At 29.0% G+C, this 18,375-nt stretch overlaps 4 protein-coding genes across 4 annotated transcripts; 1 reads left to right on the top strand and 3 right to left on the bottom strand.

Annotated features, from left to right (window-relative positions):
* Window positions 1-341: 341 nt before the first annotated feature.
* LOC145751671 (C-1-tetrahydrofolate synthase, cytoplasmic-like) lies at window positions 342-18,324 on the bottom strand. Its single transcript, XM_082567869.1, is given in 9 exon segments — window positions 342-886; window positions 1,491-1,692; window positions 1,955-2,142; window positions 2,614-2,777; window positions 2,780-2,809; window positions 3,612-3,764; window positions 16,924-17,044; window positions 17,506-17,593; window positions 18,208-18,324. Coding segments are annotated over 9 exon segments (1,236 nt in total). The 5' UTR covers window positions 18,255-18,324; the 3' UTR covers window positions 342-643.
* On the bottom strand, window positions 4,661-6,661 carry LOC145749556 (kelch-like protein 13). Its single transcript, XM_082565352.1, has one exon. The coding sequence runs from the start codon at window positions 6,659-6,661 to the stop codon at window positions 4,886-4,888; it is 1,776 nt and encodes a 591-aa protein (XP_082421478.1). The 3' UTR covers window positions 4,661-4,885.
* LOC145749554 (uncharacterized) lies at window positions 7,153-13,175 on the bottom strand. Its single transcript, XM_082565350.1, has 3 exons — window positions 11,419-13,175; window positions 10,477-10,493; window positions 7,153-9,814 (listed from the first exon to the last, which is right to left on the bottom strand). Exons 1-3 carry the CDS (start codon window positions 13,135-13,137, stop codon window positions 8,050-8,052), a joined length of 3,501 nt encoding a protein of 1,166 aa, XP_082421476.1. The 5' UTR covers window positions 13,138-13,175; the 3' UTR covers window positions 7,153-8,049.
* LOC145749798 (kelch-like protein 28) lies at window positions 14,225-16,277 on the top strand. Its single transcript, XM_082565661.1, has one exon. The coding sequence runs from the start codon at window positions 14,292-14,294 to the stop codon at window positions 16,020-16,022; it is 1,731 nt and encodes a 576-aa protein (XP_082421787.1). The 5' UTR covers window positions 14,225-14,291; the 3' UTR covers window positions 16,023-16,277.
* Window positions 18,325-18,375: the final 51 nt, after the last annotated feature.

Below are 18,375 nucleotides of genomic sequence, written 5' to 3'. Positions count from 1 at the left end.
ACACGACAACTGCGTTACAAACAAAATCGATAGCGTTGTGTTTACATCACTAGACTTTACTACATTAAGTCGTGGGTTCGATTCCCACTGCGCTTATGGTGTAGCACCCATGAGAAAGGCGTTATAAACAGTATGATCTTCTGTTGACCCGAAACTTATTAAGCAGCTAATAATTATCAAGTAGTTACTATCAATAAAATACCAACTAACAAAGGTAACTTAGGCCTGGCTCGGGGTAACCGATGTTACTCTTTGATTAAGCTGCTAAGTTCTTTCAACGTAGAAAATGATTAAACATTAAAATAAAAAAAAATTTTCACAAAATTAATTTTTTTATTGCATAAACAGTCAACGAAAAAACATTTTTACAAGCATTATCTTTTCAATTGCATAACCATCACCCTTTCAATACGTAAGTTGACATTTCGGTTCTAAATACACACCTCAATAGAAGTATAAGGAACATCATTTTAATGTAGTAATGTTAGTACAATAAGTAAGTCGAATAATTAAATCTTTTCTGCCATAACTAAAGCTTTACTTTGTATTTATAACTAAACTTTACAAACAAAAAATCAATATAGCCGGTATTCAACTCTAGTGGTTGTGCTAATTTAGAAAACCAAATTTTTCATTTCAGAAATTAAAAAAGTCCTTTTATTTCCATGGTAACAGGGTCAAGGTCAATATCATAGAAACAAGGTCGAGTTGGCAGGCCCGGCATTGTGCTCATAGTGCCCACTAGTGGATATAAAAATCCTGCACCTACACTAGCTCGAATATCTCGAATTGGAAGGGTAAATCCACTAGGAGCACCCTTGAGCTCTGGTTTATGGGAGAGGGAAAGATGAGTTTTGGCCATGCAGATCGGCAAGTTGCTAAAACCCTGAAAATAAGGCAAGAAAAATTATTTTATGAAGACCTGGGGTATGGTGTGGTGGTTAGAACACATGACTTTACAAAATAATCGACATTGGCTTAATTTCCACCGCTTACATGTTAAGGCACCTTTAAGATGGGCGACATAACAATAGTATGAACTCCAAAACTAGTTAATTAATCAATGGAATAAATAATGTCCTGGACTGACAAAGAAAACTTAAGACTAGGTTGGGGTAACAAAAGTAACCCTTTATGCAGACTGAAGTCGTTTCTTTAACACTAACGAAAAAGATAAACAAACAAAATAACATAAAAGAAAAACGACCTAATTTTAATTTCTATTTGCATAAAACAATTTAAAAAATATTATATAAATTTTGTAACACTTTTGCCTTGGGATTTTACATTAACATTACCTTGCTGAATAACTTAATGTTTAAAAAAGGCAAAAATGGGCATTGAACCTGCCACCTCACTTATTAATGAGTATTGTCTTAACCATCACAACAAATAATTTATATAAACAGCAAAAATCAAAAAGTTTAACTTTTTCTTTAAGTTAATATAAAATTTTTTCTGTAATTTATTTACAAACAATTCATTTTCACCTGTTTAGTATAAAGGTCAACTTTAGCCTGAGCATCAGGTAGTAACTCAATCCCATCAGCACCGTAAATTTTCTTGGCAATAATTTCAATTTTCTCAGCAATGGAGAGATTTAAGTCGTACAAATATTCAAATTTACTTGGCTCTTTAGTTGCCTTGACGACAGCATTCGCTAAATCAACTGCACCAGCTCCTCCATGTGACCTAAAATAAAAAAAAAATAAAATAAAAACCATGATTTTATTGTAATGTTAAACCCGAAAATTAACACAGTAAAATATTGGTATTATTGTCTTTATTATTCATTTTTGATATGGTATTTTACACATTCCTATTGTTGTACAAAATGTCACATAAAAAAGATGACCGCTTTTTTTTAAAGATTCACTTTTAAGATCATCCCTAAGACTGAAATTCATTAACAAATAATATCTACACCTCTTAAACCCTTCGAAAACAAACTTACCAATGAGTTGCACACACCGCATCAAAAGCTCCACTTTCTTTAGCTAAGCTCAAAGCCAACTCAATTTCCATGTCAGTATCGGTTGAAAATCTGTTCAATGCAAACACCACTGGTACTCCGAAAAATCTAGCGTTCTCGATTTGCTTTCTGGGGTTAGAAAACCCACTCTGAACAAGCTCTAAGTTTTCCTGTGAGATATAAAATTGCCTATTAAAGATAGGTATTATGTATTATGGCTTTTTAAAAAGTAATTTGTAAGAAAAAAATTGAGAAAATGGTTTAAAAAAAAGAAATTTATTTGTAAAAACCCAGACAAAAAATAATGTGAGAAAAAGGTAAAATTAGCAAGTTGGGATCTTGGGTTCAATCCTCACTGCTCTCATGCTGAAGCGCCATCAAGTGGTGGGCTATAGAAGCTATGAACTTCTGCTGAGCCAGCATTTAATCAGCAGCTTATAATTATCAGAAAATTATATTATATAATATCCTAAACTGCTCAAGTCAACTCGAGACTAAGTCAGGGTAACAAATGTTACTCTATGTTTAGAACATGAAGTTGACCTTCTACATCGAGAGTTGGTATAGTACACAAAATACAACAAATATTGCTATAAAAATAAAATACTTTAAATTCCCTAAAAAACCAGCACAAAATTTACCTCACAATATTCTCTTGCTAATGGTTTTCCTGCAACAACCAAAGGACCACCTCCATGCATTTTAATGGCACGAATGGTTGCCACAAGGACTACAGCTTGCGGTAAAAGACCAGATCGTCGACATTTTATATCAAAGAATTTTTCCATTCCAATATCAGCACCAATCCAGCTTCAGTTACTACAAAACCATCTGGACCTAAAATAATAAGAGTAAATAATTATAAATAAAGCAAGTTTATTTTTAAAACTTTAAAACAACTTTCTTAAACTGCCATCTTGACTTTAAATCAAATGAACTCTTTGTAAGGTACGCCGGTAGCATGGTGTAATAGTAAGAACAATTGCTACACCATACATGAGGTCGTGAGTTTAATCCCTGCTGCTTCCATGCTGTAGCGCCCTTGAGGAAGTCTTTATAAACGATATGAACTCCTGCTAAGCCAGCACTTAATCAGCAGTATAATTATCGGACAATTATAATGTATAATATCCCAAACTATCAAAGGCAACTCGAGACTGGGTCAGGGTAACTGATGTTACTCTATGTTTAAGTCGCGCATTTGACTTTCCCACTTTAAGGATAAAGATATATACAAAAAAAAAGGTTTAATCTTTATTTTTTTTTTACAAAAAAAATACAGAAAATGATAAGTTGTTTTGATATAGTTTTGTTTAGGTACCCATCAAGTTTATTTTAAATTATATTTAACATACAACAAAGTAAACAGTTATAAATAGTAAATAGATTCAAAATTTAAATTCTACTACAATAAAAAGTAATAGGTTCGAATCCCACTGCTTTCATTCTGTAGCTTAAGTAGGGCTCTATAATACAAACAAACTATTGTCAAACTAATATGAATAGCATATAAGTTACTGGGCAATTATTATCAAACATTTTTTAAATTGCCAAAGGTAACTTTAGCTTTATGTTAGTCAGGCTTTCCTATCTTGAAGAAAAGGATGTACGAAGAAATTATAAAAACAAATAATATTACCTGCTAGTTTTAGTGCTATCTTATCAGCCAATATAGAGGAGTTGCCATGAGCAATATTAGCAAAAGGGCCGGCATGTACAAATACTGGCGTACCTTCCAAAGTCTGCATTAAATTTGGTTGGATTGCATCTCGCATGAGAACAGTTAAGGCCCCTGTTAAAACACATAAATATTATTTAAAAAACCCAAGAAGAATGTTAATTTTTTTTTTGTTAATTTTTTTTTCTAGAAAAAGGACATTTATTTTAAAATTATTAAACAAGTGTTATTATTCAAGAGTTAGATTTATTTGGGTAAGTTTTCTTTTGTTTTAGATATTATCTTACCATTAAGTATTATAAGTCATAACATATTGTACCAAACATAACAATTGATGCATAGCCCATACAATTTGTTAAAATAAAATTTTACTTAAACCTACAATGAAAAATCAAACATTACAATATAAATGATAAATTTACCGACATAAATTGTATACAATAAAACAAAGCATAATACATTAGTTTGCTTAAAATCTAAAACGTAACACAACTTATTAACCATACAATTTAAAGTGGTTTACAATAAAAATAACTATAAAATTTGAAGCAAAAAATCATAAAGATTTTTAACATACAACCATAAATCACTAAGTTTAATCATTACCAACACAAACAGAATACAGTCAAATAATTTATACATTTTATTTATACAGTTACACATTCCATTTAAAAAACAAACACAATAACTAAGTCAGTTAAGTAAAGTATAAGCTTGTAAAATATTAACTTTTTATTTATACAATCCTGGTAATAAGCAAGTAAATTTTTACTGTAATATGTTATAATGTACAATAAAATTAAATTTAAAAATTAATCAATTTTGGCTTGTTTTTAATCACAACAACTTTTCTCTAAAAAAATATGTATATAATATAACCTTATCTTTATCATCTAAAGAATATAATTATTTAAACAACTGTTAAAATCACAACCCCAACATTTAAGTGCTCTTTTAACCTAAGACACTGTTTTTCAAGAGTTATATCCTTTAAAAATTTTGAATTAAAAAATAAATATGTAAGAACCCTAATAGAACTATGTATATCAAATGTAGCAATTATAAAGTTTGGTATATATTAAATAAAGTATGTAAATATACCTATTACAGAACAGACAAAGTATTGGAAAGTTTAAGAAAGACCGTAACACTAAAGAGTCATTTAAGAACTGTACAAGTGATCCAGTGAAAACTTAAAGAGTGCTGTTACAATAAAGTTCAAGAAAAGCAATAACTTAGACAGAATTAATAAAGTCGTCTAATTCTTGGGTTTCAAATGTAACCAACTTGCAATGTTTAAATTTTTGTTCATCGTTTGATGTTTGTATGTATTGTTGTCTCCAAACATTATTGTGGGGTTGGAATTGCCACAAACTTCCACAACTGGTATACAAGTAAAACTTATTCCGATATTTAACAGCTGATAAAATTTCACTTTGAAATGGGATATTTCCTGGAATTGTTTTCCATTCATAATCCCTTAAGCCTATTGATTCCACTGAAGACACCTCGCTTTTATTCCCAAATGCATAAATCCTGTTATCCATTACAGCCATAGAAAAATTGCACCGTGCTTCGTTTATGCTATAAAAACATTCCGTTGTGTTAGACTGTAAGTTGTATTTGCTTGCGGAATCGTATGTTAATAAGAAATTAGTTGAAGATGAATTAGCAACTCCACCACAGCAATAAATATAGTCTTCGACTAGAATTGATTGCATTGATGTTCTAGCATTATATATCCGTCCAACTTTAATCCATTCTCTTCCTTCTTCATCTAATCTTAAAACTGATGTGCTGACTTCTCTAACCCATTTTCTTTTGTTGAGTGTTCCAACTTCTTCAATTTTTCTAGTATAGCCTCCAATAATATACAAGTCATTCTTATAAACCGCTGTACAGGGTTTATATTTGATTGTAGGTAAATCAGGAAGATCAATCCATTCTGTTCCATCAAACTTGATCACTTTATCCCCATCAATTCCGCAGAACACAAGTGATTGTTTGTATACAACCATGGCACAAGTATCAAGCTGATCTTCTGTCAAATTGTGGCTGGAAATCTTTAAAATTGATTCCTCATTTGTATTTAAATCAAAAAAACAAACTTTAATGTATTGCAAGTTTATTCTTATTAGAAACAAACTTCTTGCTTCCTTTCTTGGGCAACATATCCATGTTTTAAGTGGCAGCAAGTGTTGTCCTAATGCATTAACAGCCAAATTAACACATTCAACACTTTGAACAATTAACTGTTCCGACATAATTTTAACTAAAACTGGTTGGGTTATATATTTAAGTCGAACACAGGCAAAAAGCTGAGCAATATATTTAACTCTAGATTCGTCAAACTTAATCCATTTCGTAATGATGTTGTAGACGTCAATTTCTGCCTTAACTGCCGTCTCATCCGAAGACATAATTTTAAAAACAACATCAAACTCAAGTTTTAGAAACTCTTTTTGTTTTAAGACCAGGAAAAAAAACTTTAGAATGCAATTAAGTGCATGTTCTTTAAGAACTTCCATATTGTATTTGCAACCCAAATTCCAAAGCAGCAAGCAATTATTTGGTGACAAAAATTTGCAAAATGGATCAATAAGGTCATCTATTTGCAAAAGGGAAGCTGCATTGACAAGATCTTGAATATTGTCATTAGAGAGTGAGATTTTGCTGGTATAAATAAAATCTAAAACTTGTTGAAAAGTGTCAGCAGTTATTTCCTTAAGTTCTACTTTTCCTTCATATTTTTCTTTCATATTTGTCCTAAACATTGTTTTAAAAAACTCACTACTGGCAGACAACAAAATTGTGTGAGCATTAAATTGTTTATCCTCAACATAAATGGTTACAATATCACTGCCCTTAGTTTCTTGTTTTCTTGTTTCATTTAACTTTGCCAACAAAGTTGTAGAAGAATCAATCTTAATAACGCTTTCTGCTGCATCATGTTTGAAAATCTTTTTCTTTTTTTTCAATGGTTCTTCAGATTTAATGTTGATTAAATCCATTTTTTATTTAAAATTATATTTATGTTTTTAATTGTTAAATCCTACAGATAAACACAAACCTGAGTTTTGCAATAAAATGTCACTTTGTAAGGTTATATTTATGCAAGGTTATCATCAGATCTAAACAATTGTTAACAAATAGAAACAACCAAATGCTTAAAACCGATTTTAACTGTGGTAACCATCGTTTTAGATCCCTGCTGCATAACCTACTTAAATTAAGAAGCAAACTCTGAATTCAAGCTTTTAAAAACAACTTTTATTTAACTGTATAGCAAACAAGTGAACTTAAGTTGGTTTAATAAAAAATTAATATTTAAAAGTAAACAAATCCATGTTATGTACTTTCTCTTAAATTGCAATGACATGTCATAAAACATTTAATAATAATAATCCAGTTAATTATTTACCAACTTGTGTTATAACTGTAAATACCAATATGCAACAATGTACAAAGTCATATATTTTTATTAACATTTTTAAGTGGGTATTACAACAAATGTTGTAAATAAAAACTTAATTAAAAAAACAAAAAAAAACAATGTGATCTAAAATTAAACATTAAGAATTGCTAACATTTTGACAAAAAAAACACTTTATCTTTGTTCAATCAATTTCTTTGTGTAGAAAAACTTTTACCCTTTCATTAAAAGTTGGAGAAATAGAAAAGTAAATAAAGAGAAATATTTTTCACTGACATAACAACACCATCACATTACAATACCCTAATAGGTCATAGAATTTAAACAATATCTCTATTGATAAGAGTACAAAAATGTACATTTTAGGTTATAGCCTTAATTAATTTGTTGTTTAAGTTGCTATAATGGATGCAAGAAAATTGTAATGTAAAGTTAAAAGAAAAAGGCAAAATCAATTTTATGATTTAAAAAATATCTTAGTTAAAATACCTAAACACATTATTTTACCTGATATTAAGGTACGGTCATAAATCGAAATTTATATAAAATAATAATATCCAAATATTTGGGTTTAGTAAATGATAAATATATAATCATAATGTTAGTTTTTACACTTTATTTTTTGTTTTTACACTTTTTAGGCATATCAAAAAAGAGCTGTTTGTAGTGTTTGTATATATCACTACGAGCTAATAATTGTAAAAATTTGCAGCCTAAAAGCCAGACAATCAGTTGGTAAAAATAATATACATTAATAAATTCCAAATAAAATACACACAAAGACAATAAAAAGTTATCATAAAATCTTGGTAAAACTCAGAATTAGTAAAGATTTTGCTATTTTAGCTATAAAAACACTAAATTTAAAAACAGAAATATCTTGTAACAGTTTTAAAAAAACTACTGATTACTTATTCTAAAGCAACAACCATACTTTGTACAAAAGACAACAAATTTTAAAATAACTTAGACAGAATTGATAAAGTCGTCTAATTCTCCAGATTCAACTGTAAACAACTTGCAATGCTTTAACTCTTGGCCTGGTTTCAATGTTTGAAAGTTTTGATGGGACCAAATATTATTACGAGGATCATAAATCAAAAAACTCCCACAACTTGTTACTAAGTAAATATTGTTTTCATATGCAATAGCTGATAACATTTTCATTTTAAACGGAATTTTTCCTTCTATTGTTTTCCATTCCGTTCTCCGAGAATCTAATGATTCCACTGTAGAAACCTCGCTTTTATTCCCAAAAGCATAAATTGTTTGATACACAACAGCTATAGAAAAATTTGATCTTGATTGATTCATTCGAGAAAAGGATTCACATTTGTGTGATTTTAAGTTGTATTTTAATGAAGGATATCCACCACAGCAGTAAAGTGTGTCTTCTATAAGAACCGACTGCATTACTATAGTGGCATTGTCCATCTGCCCAACTTCAATCCATTCTTCCTTTGCTTCATCTAATCTTAAAACTGATGTGCTGACCTCCATTCTTCCATGTAAAAATAGAGTGGGCGATTTATAATAACCTCCAAAAACAAACAATTGGTTTTTGTATACTGCTGTACAGGGCTTATATTTAATTGTAGGTAAATCAGGAAGATCAATCCATTCTGCTCCATCAAACTTGATCACTTTATCCCCATCAATCCCACAGAACACAAGTGATTGTTTGTATACAACCATGGTACAAGCATTGAGTTGATCTTCTGTCAAATTGTGGTTTGAAATCTTAATAAGTGATTTTTGATTGGTTACTTTATCGAGGAAACAAACTTCAATATGCTGTAAGTTTATTTCAATTATAAATAAACCCTTTTTTTCTTTTCTAGGGCAGTACAATGACTTTTCTAATAGTCCCGAACCCTGCTTTACTGCTTTAACTGCTAAGTTTACACATTCAACACTTTGAACAATTAACGGTTCTGACATAATATCAAGTATAACTGGTTTAGTTATATATTTAAGTCGAACACAGGCAAATAGTTGAGCAATATGTTCAACTCTAGATTTGTCAAATTTGATCCATTTTATGATAAAACTGTAGACGTCGATTTCTGCCTTAACTGCCATCTCATCCGAAGACATAATTTTAAAAACAACATCAAATTGAATTTTAAGAAATTCTTTTTGTTTTAAGACCAAAAACGAAAACTTTAAAATACAATTAAGTGCATGTTCTTTTAAAACTTCCATATTGTATTTGCATCCCAAATTCCAAAGCAGCAAGCAATTATTTGGTGACAAAAATTTGCAAAAGGGATCAATGAGGTTATCTACTTGCAAAAGGGAAGCTGCATGAACAAGATCTTGAATATTTTCATTAGAAATTGAGATTTTTTCGGTATAAATAAAATCTAAAACTCGTTGAAAAGTGTCAGCAGTTATTTCCTTTAGTTCTACTTTTCCTTCATATTTCTCCTTCATATTTGTCCTAAACATTGTTTTAAAAAACTCACTACTAGCAGATAACAAAAATTTGTGAGCATTAAATTGTTTATTCTCTACGTGTATAGTTACAATGTCACTGTCCTCAGTTTCCTGATTACGTGTTTTATTTAACTTTGCCAACAAAGTTGTAGAAGTATCGACCTTAATAACTCTTTCCACTGCTTCATGTTTGAAAATCTTTTTCCTTTTTGGCAATGGTTCTTCGGCTTTACTGTTTATTGGATTCATTTTAATCATAAAGTAATCAATATTAAGTTTTAATGTGGGTTCACTTGTAAAAAAATCAACAAAAAGTTTAAAACACATAAAATTATATATTTTCTACTTTGATTGCTTAGATAAGTAAAACCATGTCTAGCAGTTAAATTCTAATAATAAACCTTTTAGTGTTTTATTATTATACACAAATCTACATTTCTGTGGTCAATTTTTTATGTAACTATCTTGTAAGCTTTTCTTTTTGAAATATTATACTAAATTTAAACATTTTTAACTGTTAGAGAATGAACATTTTTTTTACTAATATTGTTGTAAAAACAGATTTTAAAATTGGTAATGTCAAAAACACGAAACATTGACAACTGACTGAGTTGAAATATAATACCAGTCTAGGTCACTGGTGCATAAAAATCCCCAAAAAAGAGTCACTAATACAGCTAAGTAAGGTGAATTCAAGCGTTTAAAACAACGCCGTTCTATTTGAAAAAATTGTTCTGTTGTGCTCTGTTCACATAGGTAGTAAAAGAGGGATTAAAAAAGAGAATAAAAGTAAACAAAAAATGACTTTAACACATATTTAATTTAAGACAAATCTATTTAATCTTTTTAAAATGTTGTCATTTATTTCTAAAAAGAAAGTTAAAAATAAAAATTTGTGCTAAAATATTTAAAAAAAATTTCAATAGAGAAAGTCAGTGATTTTGTGATGTGAACCAGTTTGCACCAATGCACTAAATCATATATTTTTATTAACATTTTTAAGTGGGTATTACAACAAATGTTGTAAATAAAAACTTAATTAAAAAAACAAAAAAAAACAATGTGATCTAAAATTAAACATTAAGACAAAAAAAAAAAAAAAATAACACTTAAATTTGTTTTATCAATTTCTTTGTGTAGAAAAACTTTTACCCTTTCATTAAAAGTTGGACAAATAGAAAAGTAAATAAAGAGAAATATATTTCATTGACATAACAATACTTTTACATTACAACGCCCTGATAGGTCATAGAATTTAAACAATATCTCTATTGATAAGAGTACAAAAATGTTCATTTTAGGTTATAGCCTTAATTTAATTTGTTGTTTAAGTTGCTATAATGGATGCAAAATTTAAAATTCTAATGTAAAGTTGAAAGAAAAAAGCAAAATCAATTTTATGATTTAAAAAATATCTTAGTTAAAATACCTAAACACATTATTTTACCTGATATTAAGGTACGGTCATAAACCAAAATTTAAAAAAAATAATAATATCCAAATATTCCAGTTTAGTAGATGATAAATATATAATCCTAATATTAGTTTTTACACTTTATAGGCATATCAAAAAAGAGCTGTTTGTAGTGTTTGTGTATATCACTGCGAGCTAATAATTGTAACAATTTGCAGCCTAAAAGCCAGACAATCAGTTGGTAAAAATAATATACATTAATAAATTCCAAATAAAATACACACAAAGACAATAAAAAGTTATCATAAAATCTTGGTAAAATTAGTAAGAATTAGTAAAGATTTTGCTATTTTAGCTATAACGAACACTAAATTTGAAAACAGAAATATCTTGTAACAGTTTTAAAAAAACTACTGATTACTTATTCTAAAGCAACAACCATACTTTGTACAAAAGACAACAAATTTTAAAATAACTTAGACAGAATTGATAAAGTCATCTAATTCTCCAGATTCAACTGTAAACAACTTGCAATGCTTTAACTCTTGGCCTGGTTTCAATGTTTGAAGGTTTTGATGGGACCAAATATTATTACGACGATCATAAATCAAAAAACTCCCACAACTTGTTACTAAGTAAAAATTTATTCCATATGCAATAGATGATAACATTTTCATTTTAAATGGAATTGTTCCTTCTATTGTTTTCCATTCCTTTCTCCGAGAATCTAATAATTCCACTGTAGAAACCTCGCTTTCATTCCCAAAAGCATAAATTGTTTGATACACAACAGCTATAGAAAAATTTGATCTTGATTGATTCATTCCAGAAAAGAATTCACATTTGTGAGTTTTTAAGTTGTATTTTAATGAAGGATATTCACCACAGCAGTAAAGTGTGTCTTCTATAAGAACCGACTGCATTACTACAGTGGCATTGACCATCTGCCCAACTTTAATCCATTCTTCCTTTGCTACATCTAATCTTAAAACTGATGTGTTGACCCCTATTCTTCCATGTGAAAAACAAGTCGTTGATTTATAACAACCTCCAAAAACATACAACTCATTATTATAAACTGCTGTACAGGGCTTATATTTAATTGTAGGTAAATCAGGAAGATCAATCCATTCTGTTCCATCAAACTTGATCACTTTATCCCCATCAATTCCACAGAACACAAGTGATTGTTTGTATACAACCATGGTACAAGTTTCAAGCTGATCTTCTGTCAAATTGTGGTTTGAAATCTTAATAAGTGATTTTTGATTGGTTACTTTATCCATTAAACAAACTCCAATATGCTGTAAGTTTATTTCAATTATAAATAAACCCTTTTTTTCTTTTCTAGGGCAGTACAATGACTTTTCTAATAGTCCCGAACCCTGCTTTAATGCTTTAACTGCTAAGTTTACACATTCAACACTTTGAACAATTAACGGTTTTGACATAATATCAAGTATAACTGGTTCGGTTATATATTTAAGACGAACACAGGCAAATAGTTGAGCAATATGTTCAACTCTAGATTTGTCAAATTTGATCCATTTTATAATAAAATTGTAGACGTCGATTTCTGCCTTAACTGCCATCTCATTCGAAGACATAATTTTAAAAACAACATCAAATTGAAGATTAAGAAATTCTTTTTGTTTTAAGACCAAAAACGAAAACTTTAAAATGCAATTAAATGCATGTTCTTTAAGAACTTCCATATTGTATTTGCAACCCAAATTAAAAAGCAACAAGCAATTATTTGGAAGCAAAAATTTGCAAAAGGGATCAATGAGGTCATCTACTTGCATTAGGGAAGCTGCATGGACAAGATTTGGAATATTTTCATTAGAGATTGAGATTTTGCCGGTATAAATAAAATCTAAAACTTGTTGAAAAATGTCAGCAGTTATTTCCTTAAGTTCTACTTTTCCTTCATATTTTTCTTTCATGTTTGTCTTAAACATGGCTTTAAAAAACTCACTACTAGCAGATAACAAAATTTTGTGAGCATTAAATTGTTTATTCTCTACATGTATAGTTACAAAGTCACTGCCCTCAGTTTCCTGATTACGTGTTTCATTTAATTTTGCCAACAAAGTTGTGGAAGTATCAACTTTAATAACTCTTTCCATGGAAGCATCATGTTTGGAAATCTTTTTCCTTTTTGGCAATGGTTCTTCGGTTTTACTGTTTATTGGATTCATTTTAATCAAAAGTAATCAATATTAAGTTTTAAGGTGGTTTCACTTGTAAAAAAATCAACAAAAAGTTTAAAACACGTACAATTATATTTTTTACTTTGATTGCTTAGATAAGTAAAACCATGTCTAGCAGTTAAGTTCTAATAATAAACCTTTTAGTGTTTTATTATTATACACAAATCTACATTTCTGTGGTCATTTTTTTATGTAACTATCTTGTAAGCTTTTCTTTTTGAAATATTATACTAAATTTAAACATTTTTAACTGTTAGAGAATAAACATTTTTTTTACTAATATTGTTGTAAAAACAGATTTTAAATTGGTAATGTCAAAAGCACGAAACATTAACAACTGACTGAGTTAAAATATAATACCAGTCTAGGTCACTGGTGCATAAAAACCTCAAAAAAAGAGTCACTAATACAGCTAAGTAAGGTGAATTCAAGCGTTTAAAACAACGCCGTTCTATTAGAAAAAATTGTTCTGTTGTGCTCTGTTCACATAGGTAGTAAAAAAGGGATTAAAAAAGAGAATAAAAGTAAATAAAAAATGAATTTAACACATATTTAATTTAAGACAAATCTATTTAATCTTTTTAAAATATTGGCATTTACTTTTAAAAAGATTGTGAAAAATAAAAATTTGTGCTAAAATATTTAAAAAACAATTCAATAGAGAAAGTTAGTGACTTTTTGATGTGAATATGCATGTTAAAATTAAACAAATAAATCTTGACTAATCCTTTATAAAGAAACATAATCTATATGTTAAGTAATAAACAATTTTGCTGGAAAAACTTAGTCAAACATTGACTATGTTAAAAGCAAACATCAGTTATTTGAGTTAATCCAATACATCATGTTAAGCTTTTGGTGAAAAGTAAGAAAACAATAAGCCCCTTTACAATAATAAAATGTAAAGGTAAAAACAAGAAAGTGTATTTTACTTACATAACAACACCATCACATTACAAAGCCGTGATAAGTCATAGAATTCAAACAATATCTTTATTGATAAAAGTACAAAAACACAATAAAGAAAGGTTGTACAAACACTGCTAATAAAAACATTTCTTTTTAAAGATTTCTAATTTAAAATTGTTTAAACACAGAACTTAAAAAGCTAGCTGAATTAATTTTAAATGTAACCTATAACAATGTCAGCATATGTTCCTGAAAAGAAAGTAAAAAGAAACTGTGAAATTAGCTCTGAAGTTTTTGCAAAAAGATTTTCAACAGAAATTGACAGTGATTTCTGTGATGTAACTATTCATATTGAGGATAAACAATTCAATGCTCACAAATTCATGTTATCTGCTAGTAGTGAGTTTTTTAAAGCTATGTTTAAGACAAATATGAAAGAAAAATATGAAGGAAAAGTAGAACTTAAGGAAATAACTGCTGACACTTTTCAACAAGTTTTAGATTTTATTTATACCGGCAAAATCTCACTCTCTTATGACAATTTTGAGAATCTTGTCCATGCAGCTTCCCTTATGCAAATAGATGACCTCATTGATCTAGTGTGCAAACTTTTATCTCCAAATAATTGCATATTGCTTTGTAATTTGGGATGTCAATATAATGTCGAGACTTTAAAAGAACATGCAGTTGATTGCATTTTAAAGTTTTTTTTCTTCGTCTTTAAACAAAAGGAATTTGTATCCCTTGAGTTTAATATAGTCCTTAAAATTATGTCTTCGGATAAGAAGACAGTTAAACAAGAAATTGATGTCTACAACATCATTATAAAATGGATCAAGTTTGACGAATCTAGAGTTAAACATATTGCTCAACTTTTTGCCTGTGTTCGACTTGAAAGATTTAATGCTAAATTGATAGTTTCTTTAATGCTTAAAGAACCACTGGTACAGAAAGATGTTGACTGTGTTCAAACTATTCAACAACGACTTGAAAGTATCTATGATTCGAATGAAAAAGAACTTATTCGACACTATAGAAATCACCTAGAATTGAAAATTGGATGCATTGCTATAACTTCAGATGACATTAAAATTTGTTTCTTTGATTTAAATACAAATGAAAAATCAATTTTAAAGATTTCAAAACACAATTTGACAGACAAACAGCTTGAAACTTGTGCCATGGTTGTATACAAACAATCACTTGTGTTCTGTGGAATTGATGGGGATAAAGTGATCAAGTTTGATGGAACAGAATGGATTGATCTCCCTGATTTACCTACAACCAAATATAGGTCAAGTACAGCAGTTTATAATAATAAATTGTATATTTTTGGTGGCTATAGCACAAACTTTCATAGCTACAATCTCGGATTTCCATGCAATGAAGATAAAGTCAGCACATCAGTTTTAAGATTAGATGAAGTAGGGAGAGAATGGATTGAGGTTGGGCAGATGGATGATGCCAGAACATCAATGCAATCAGTTCTTATAGGGGACATGTTGTATTGCTGTGGTGGAGGTTCTAAACTAAATGTTTTAACTTCTGCGTACAAATACAACTTAAAGACACACAGCAGTGAAACATTTCCTAGCATGAATAAACCACGATCAGATTTCTCTATGGCTGTAACGAATGAAAGAATTTATGCATTTGGAAACCAAACAAATTTTTTGGGAATACAAAATAAAGAATATGTAGTGGAGACCATAGGTGTAAAAGAAAACAAATGGAAAACATTTCCAGGAAATATCCCATTTGAGAGTAAAATTTTATCAGCTATAGGGTATGAAAGAGAATTGTACTTGTTCACAAGTAGTGGAAGTTTGTGGCAATTTCAACCTTACAGCAAACTTTGGAGACAACAAAACATTCAAACATCAAAAGGCAACCACCAGTTTAAACATTGCAAGTTGTTTTCATTTGAAACAGAAGAATTAGACAACTTCATTAATTCTGTCTAAGTTATTGCTTTTCTTTAACTTTTTCTTATACCAAACATTATTTATCAAAGTTTTATTACACTACTCACAATACAAATCAAATTATATAAGAACAAAAGGACAATATTGCTTTTTTAAAGTTACAGCCTGTGATTTTATACAGCTAATTTATCTTATTATTAAGTATAATATTATGGTATATACTTTTGTATTGAAGTTGTCACAGTAATTATTTGATCATGATTTAAGTTTTAAACTTACAGAACTTTATTTTTATTTACAGCCAACTACTACTTATTCTTTCTACCTTTAATAATAGCTATCAGATTACAATAGCGAGTTATGTAATAGACTTTAATTAATCTGTTTCTATACTAAGCTTGTAAAGTTTAAGTACTACATAGTAATGTGCCCTTTACATATTTTAAAACAGTAAAAGTATCTGATTAACTATTTACATTTCTATTAAATTCTTGTAAATATGATTTTTAATCAAACAAATTTTAATATTTTTAAGTTTTAGAGTTTTTTTTTCTTTTTTTCTACGTATTTTTATTATTCGTAATGTATATATATTTTCTCTTAAAATTTATCATAACAGATTAAAAATGGGTGTACATTTTGATATGAAGCACTTAAATTTCATGTTTATAATATTAAATAAAATTTTTAGCAAAAAATCTGTTTTTAGCAATTATTTAAACACCTTAAAAAGAATTTTAAAAAAGTCTGAAGCACCTAGCAACTATTGCAACTTAGAAAAAAAACACACAACTTACAGCAATACTTATAAATAGGCCAAAACCACACCATTTATATAATCATCTTACACACTATATATATATTTATAAAACCGTTGCTATTAAACCCAATAGGAGTCTATCACATAATTTAAATAGATATAAATAGGAACAAAACTTACCGGTAACACCCAAGTCATCACAGGTGATAGGAACTCCACTGTTGCTAGTAGCAACCACCATGTGACCTAATCTTTCCCTCATATCACTTATACTGGTTGTAAGAGCCAGGACAGCCATAACCTATATTAAACAAAGTGATTTAATAATATAGGTTACTGTTATACAATCACAGTGTCGTAGCGGTAAGAACACTTGCTACACCAACTGCTCTTATGCTATAGCGCCCTGAAGTAAAGTGCTTTAAATGGTATGAACATCTGCTGAACCAACATTTAATTTACTCTGGGTAGGATTAACTGATGTTACTCTATGCTTAGGTTGTGTATTTTTGATGTATTATTTTAAAGCTGTAGATTTACATTTAACAAAACCTAACATTATTTGATAAATTAATAAACAAACAAAACCACAGCTAAAAAATATACCAAACTGTACAAGGCAATTTAAAATTAGAAAACAAAAAATTATTTAACTTTTAGACTGCAAACGAAACTTGTCTTATATTAGGCCAGTAAATTATATAAAAATTAATAAATATATATAAAATAGAATATAAATTTCATTAAAAAAATATTTTTTACCTCACTAGCGACAGAAATATCAAACTGGGCCGATCTTTCTTTTCCTTTTTCAGTTGGTGATTGACCAATTGTTATTTTCCTTAAAAACCTAAATATCAAAAGTAAAAAATTTTTAACTTTACAAAGCTATCTATTGGATAAAATTATTTGTTTAAAAAGAATAAAACAATCTTTATACACTGTAATTACACAAAAATTAGTTAATTTAAAAATTTTTACACAATAAAAAAATACCCAAAATAAACTGGTTATAAAGCTAAGGTTTTTTTTTGTATAAGTCTTTCTCCTCGATGTGGGAAGGTCAAATGCACAACCAAACATAGAGTGACATTAGCTACCCCAAACAGTCTTAAGTTGCTTATGGCAGTTTGGTATATTATAGATTATAATTGCCCGTTTATTAAGCTGCTGAATAAGTGTTAGCTCAGCATGGATTCAATCCCCACTGATCTCATGCTGTAGCGTCCTTGAGTAAGGCGCTATAAACGGTATAAACTCCTGCTGAGCCAGCACTTAATCAGCAGCATAATTACCGGGCAATTATAGTCTCTATAATATCACAAACTGCCACAGGCAACTTGAGACTGAGTCGGAGTAACTGATGTTACTCTATGTTTAAGTCGCGCAGTTGTTTTTCCCACATCGGGGATAAAAATATATATAATACATATAAAAAAAAAAACTTTTCACAAAATTAATTACTTATTTTTATTGCATAAACAATCAACGAACAAACTTTTTACAAGCATTATCTTTTCAATTGCATAACCATCACCCTTTTAATACAAAGTTGACATTTCGGTTCTAAATACACACCACAGAAAGTAGAAGGAACATAGTTTTAATGTAGCAATGTTAGTACAATAACTA

This window comes from Corella eumyota, chromosome 4 (assembly GCF_963082875.1).
Source record: "Corella eumyota chromosome 4, kaCorEumy4.1, whole genome shotgun sequence".
Classification (NCBI taxonomy): Eukaryota; Metazoa; Chordata; class Ascidiacea; order Phlebobranchia; family Corellidae; genus Corella; species Corella eumyota.
Note: the sequence above shows the minus strand (reverse complement) of the source record. Positions and strands in the feature narration are given on the sequence as shown.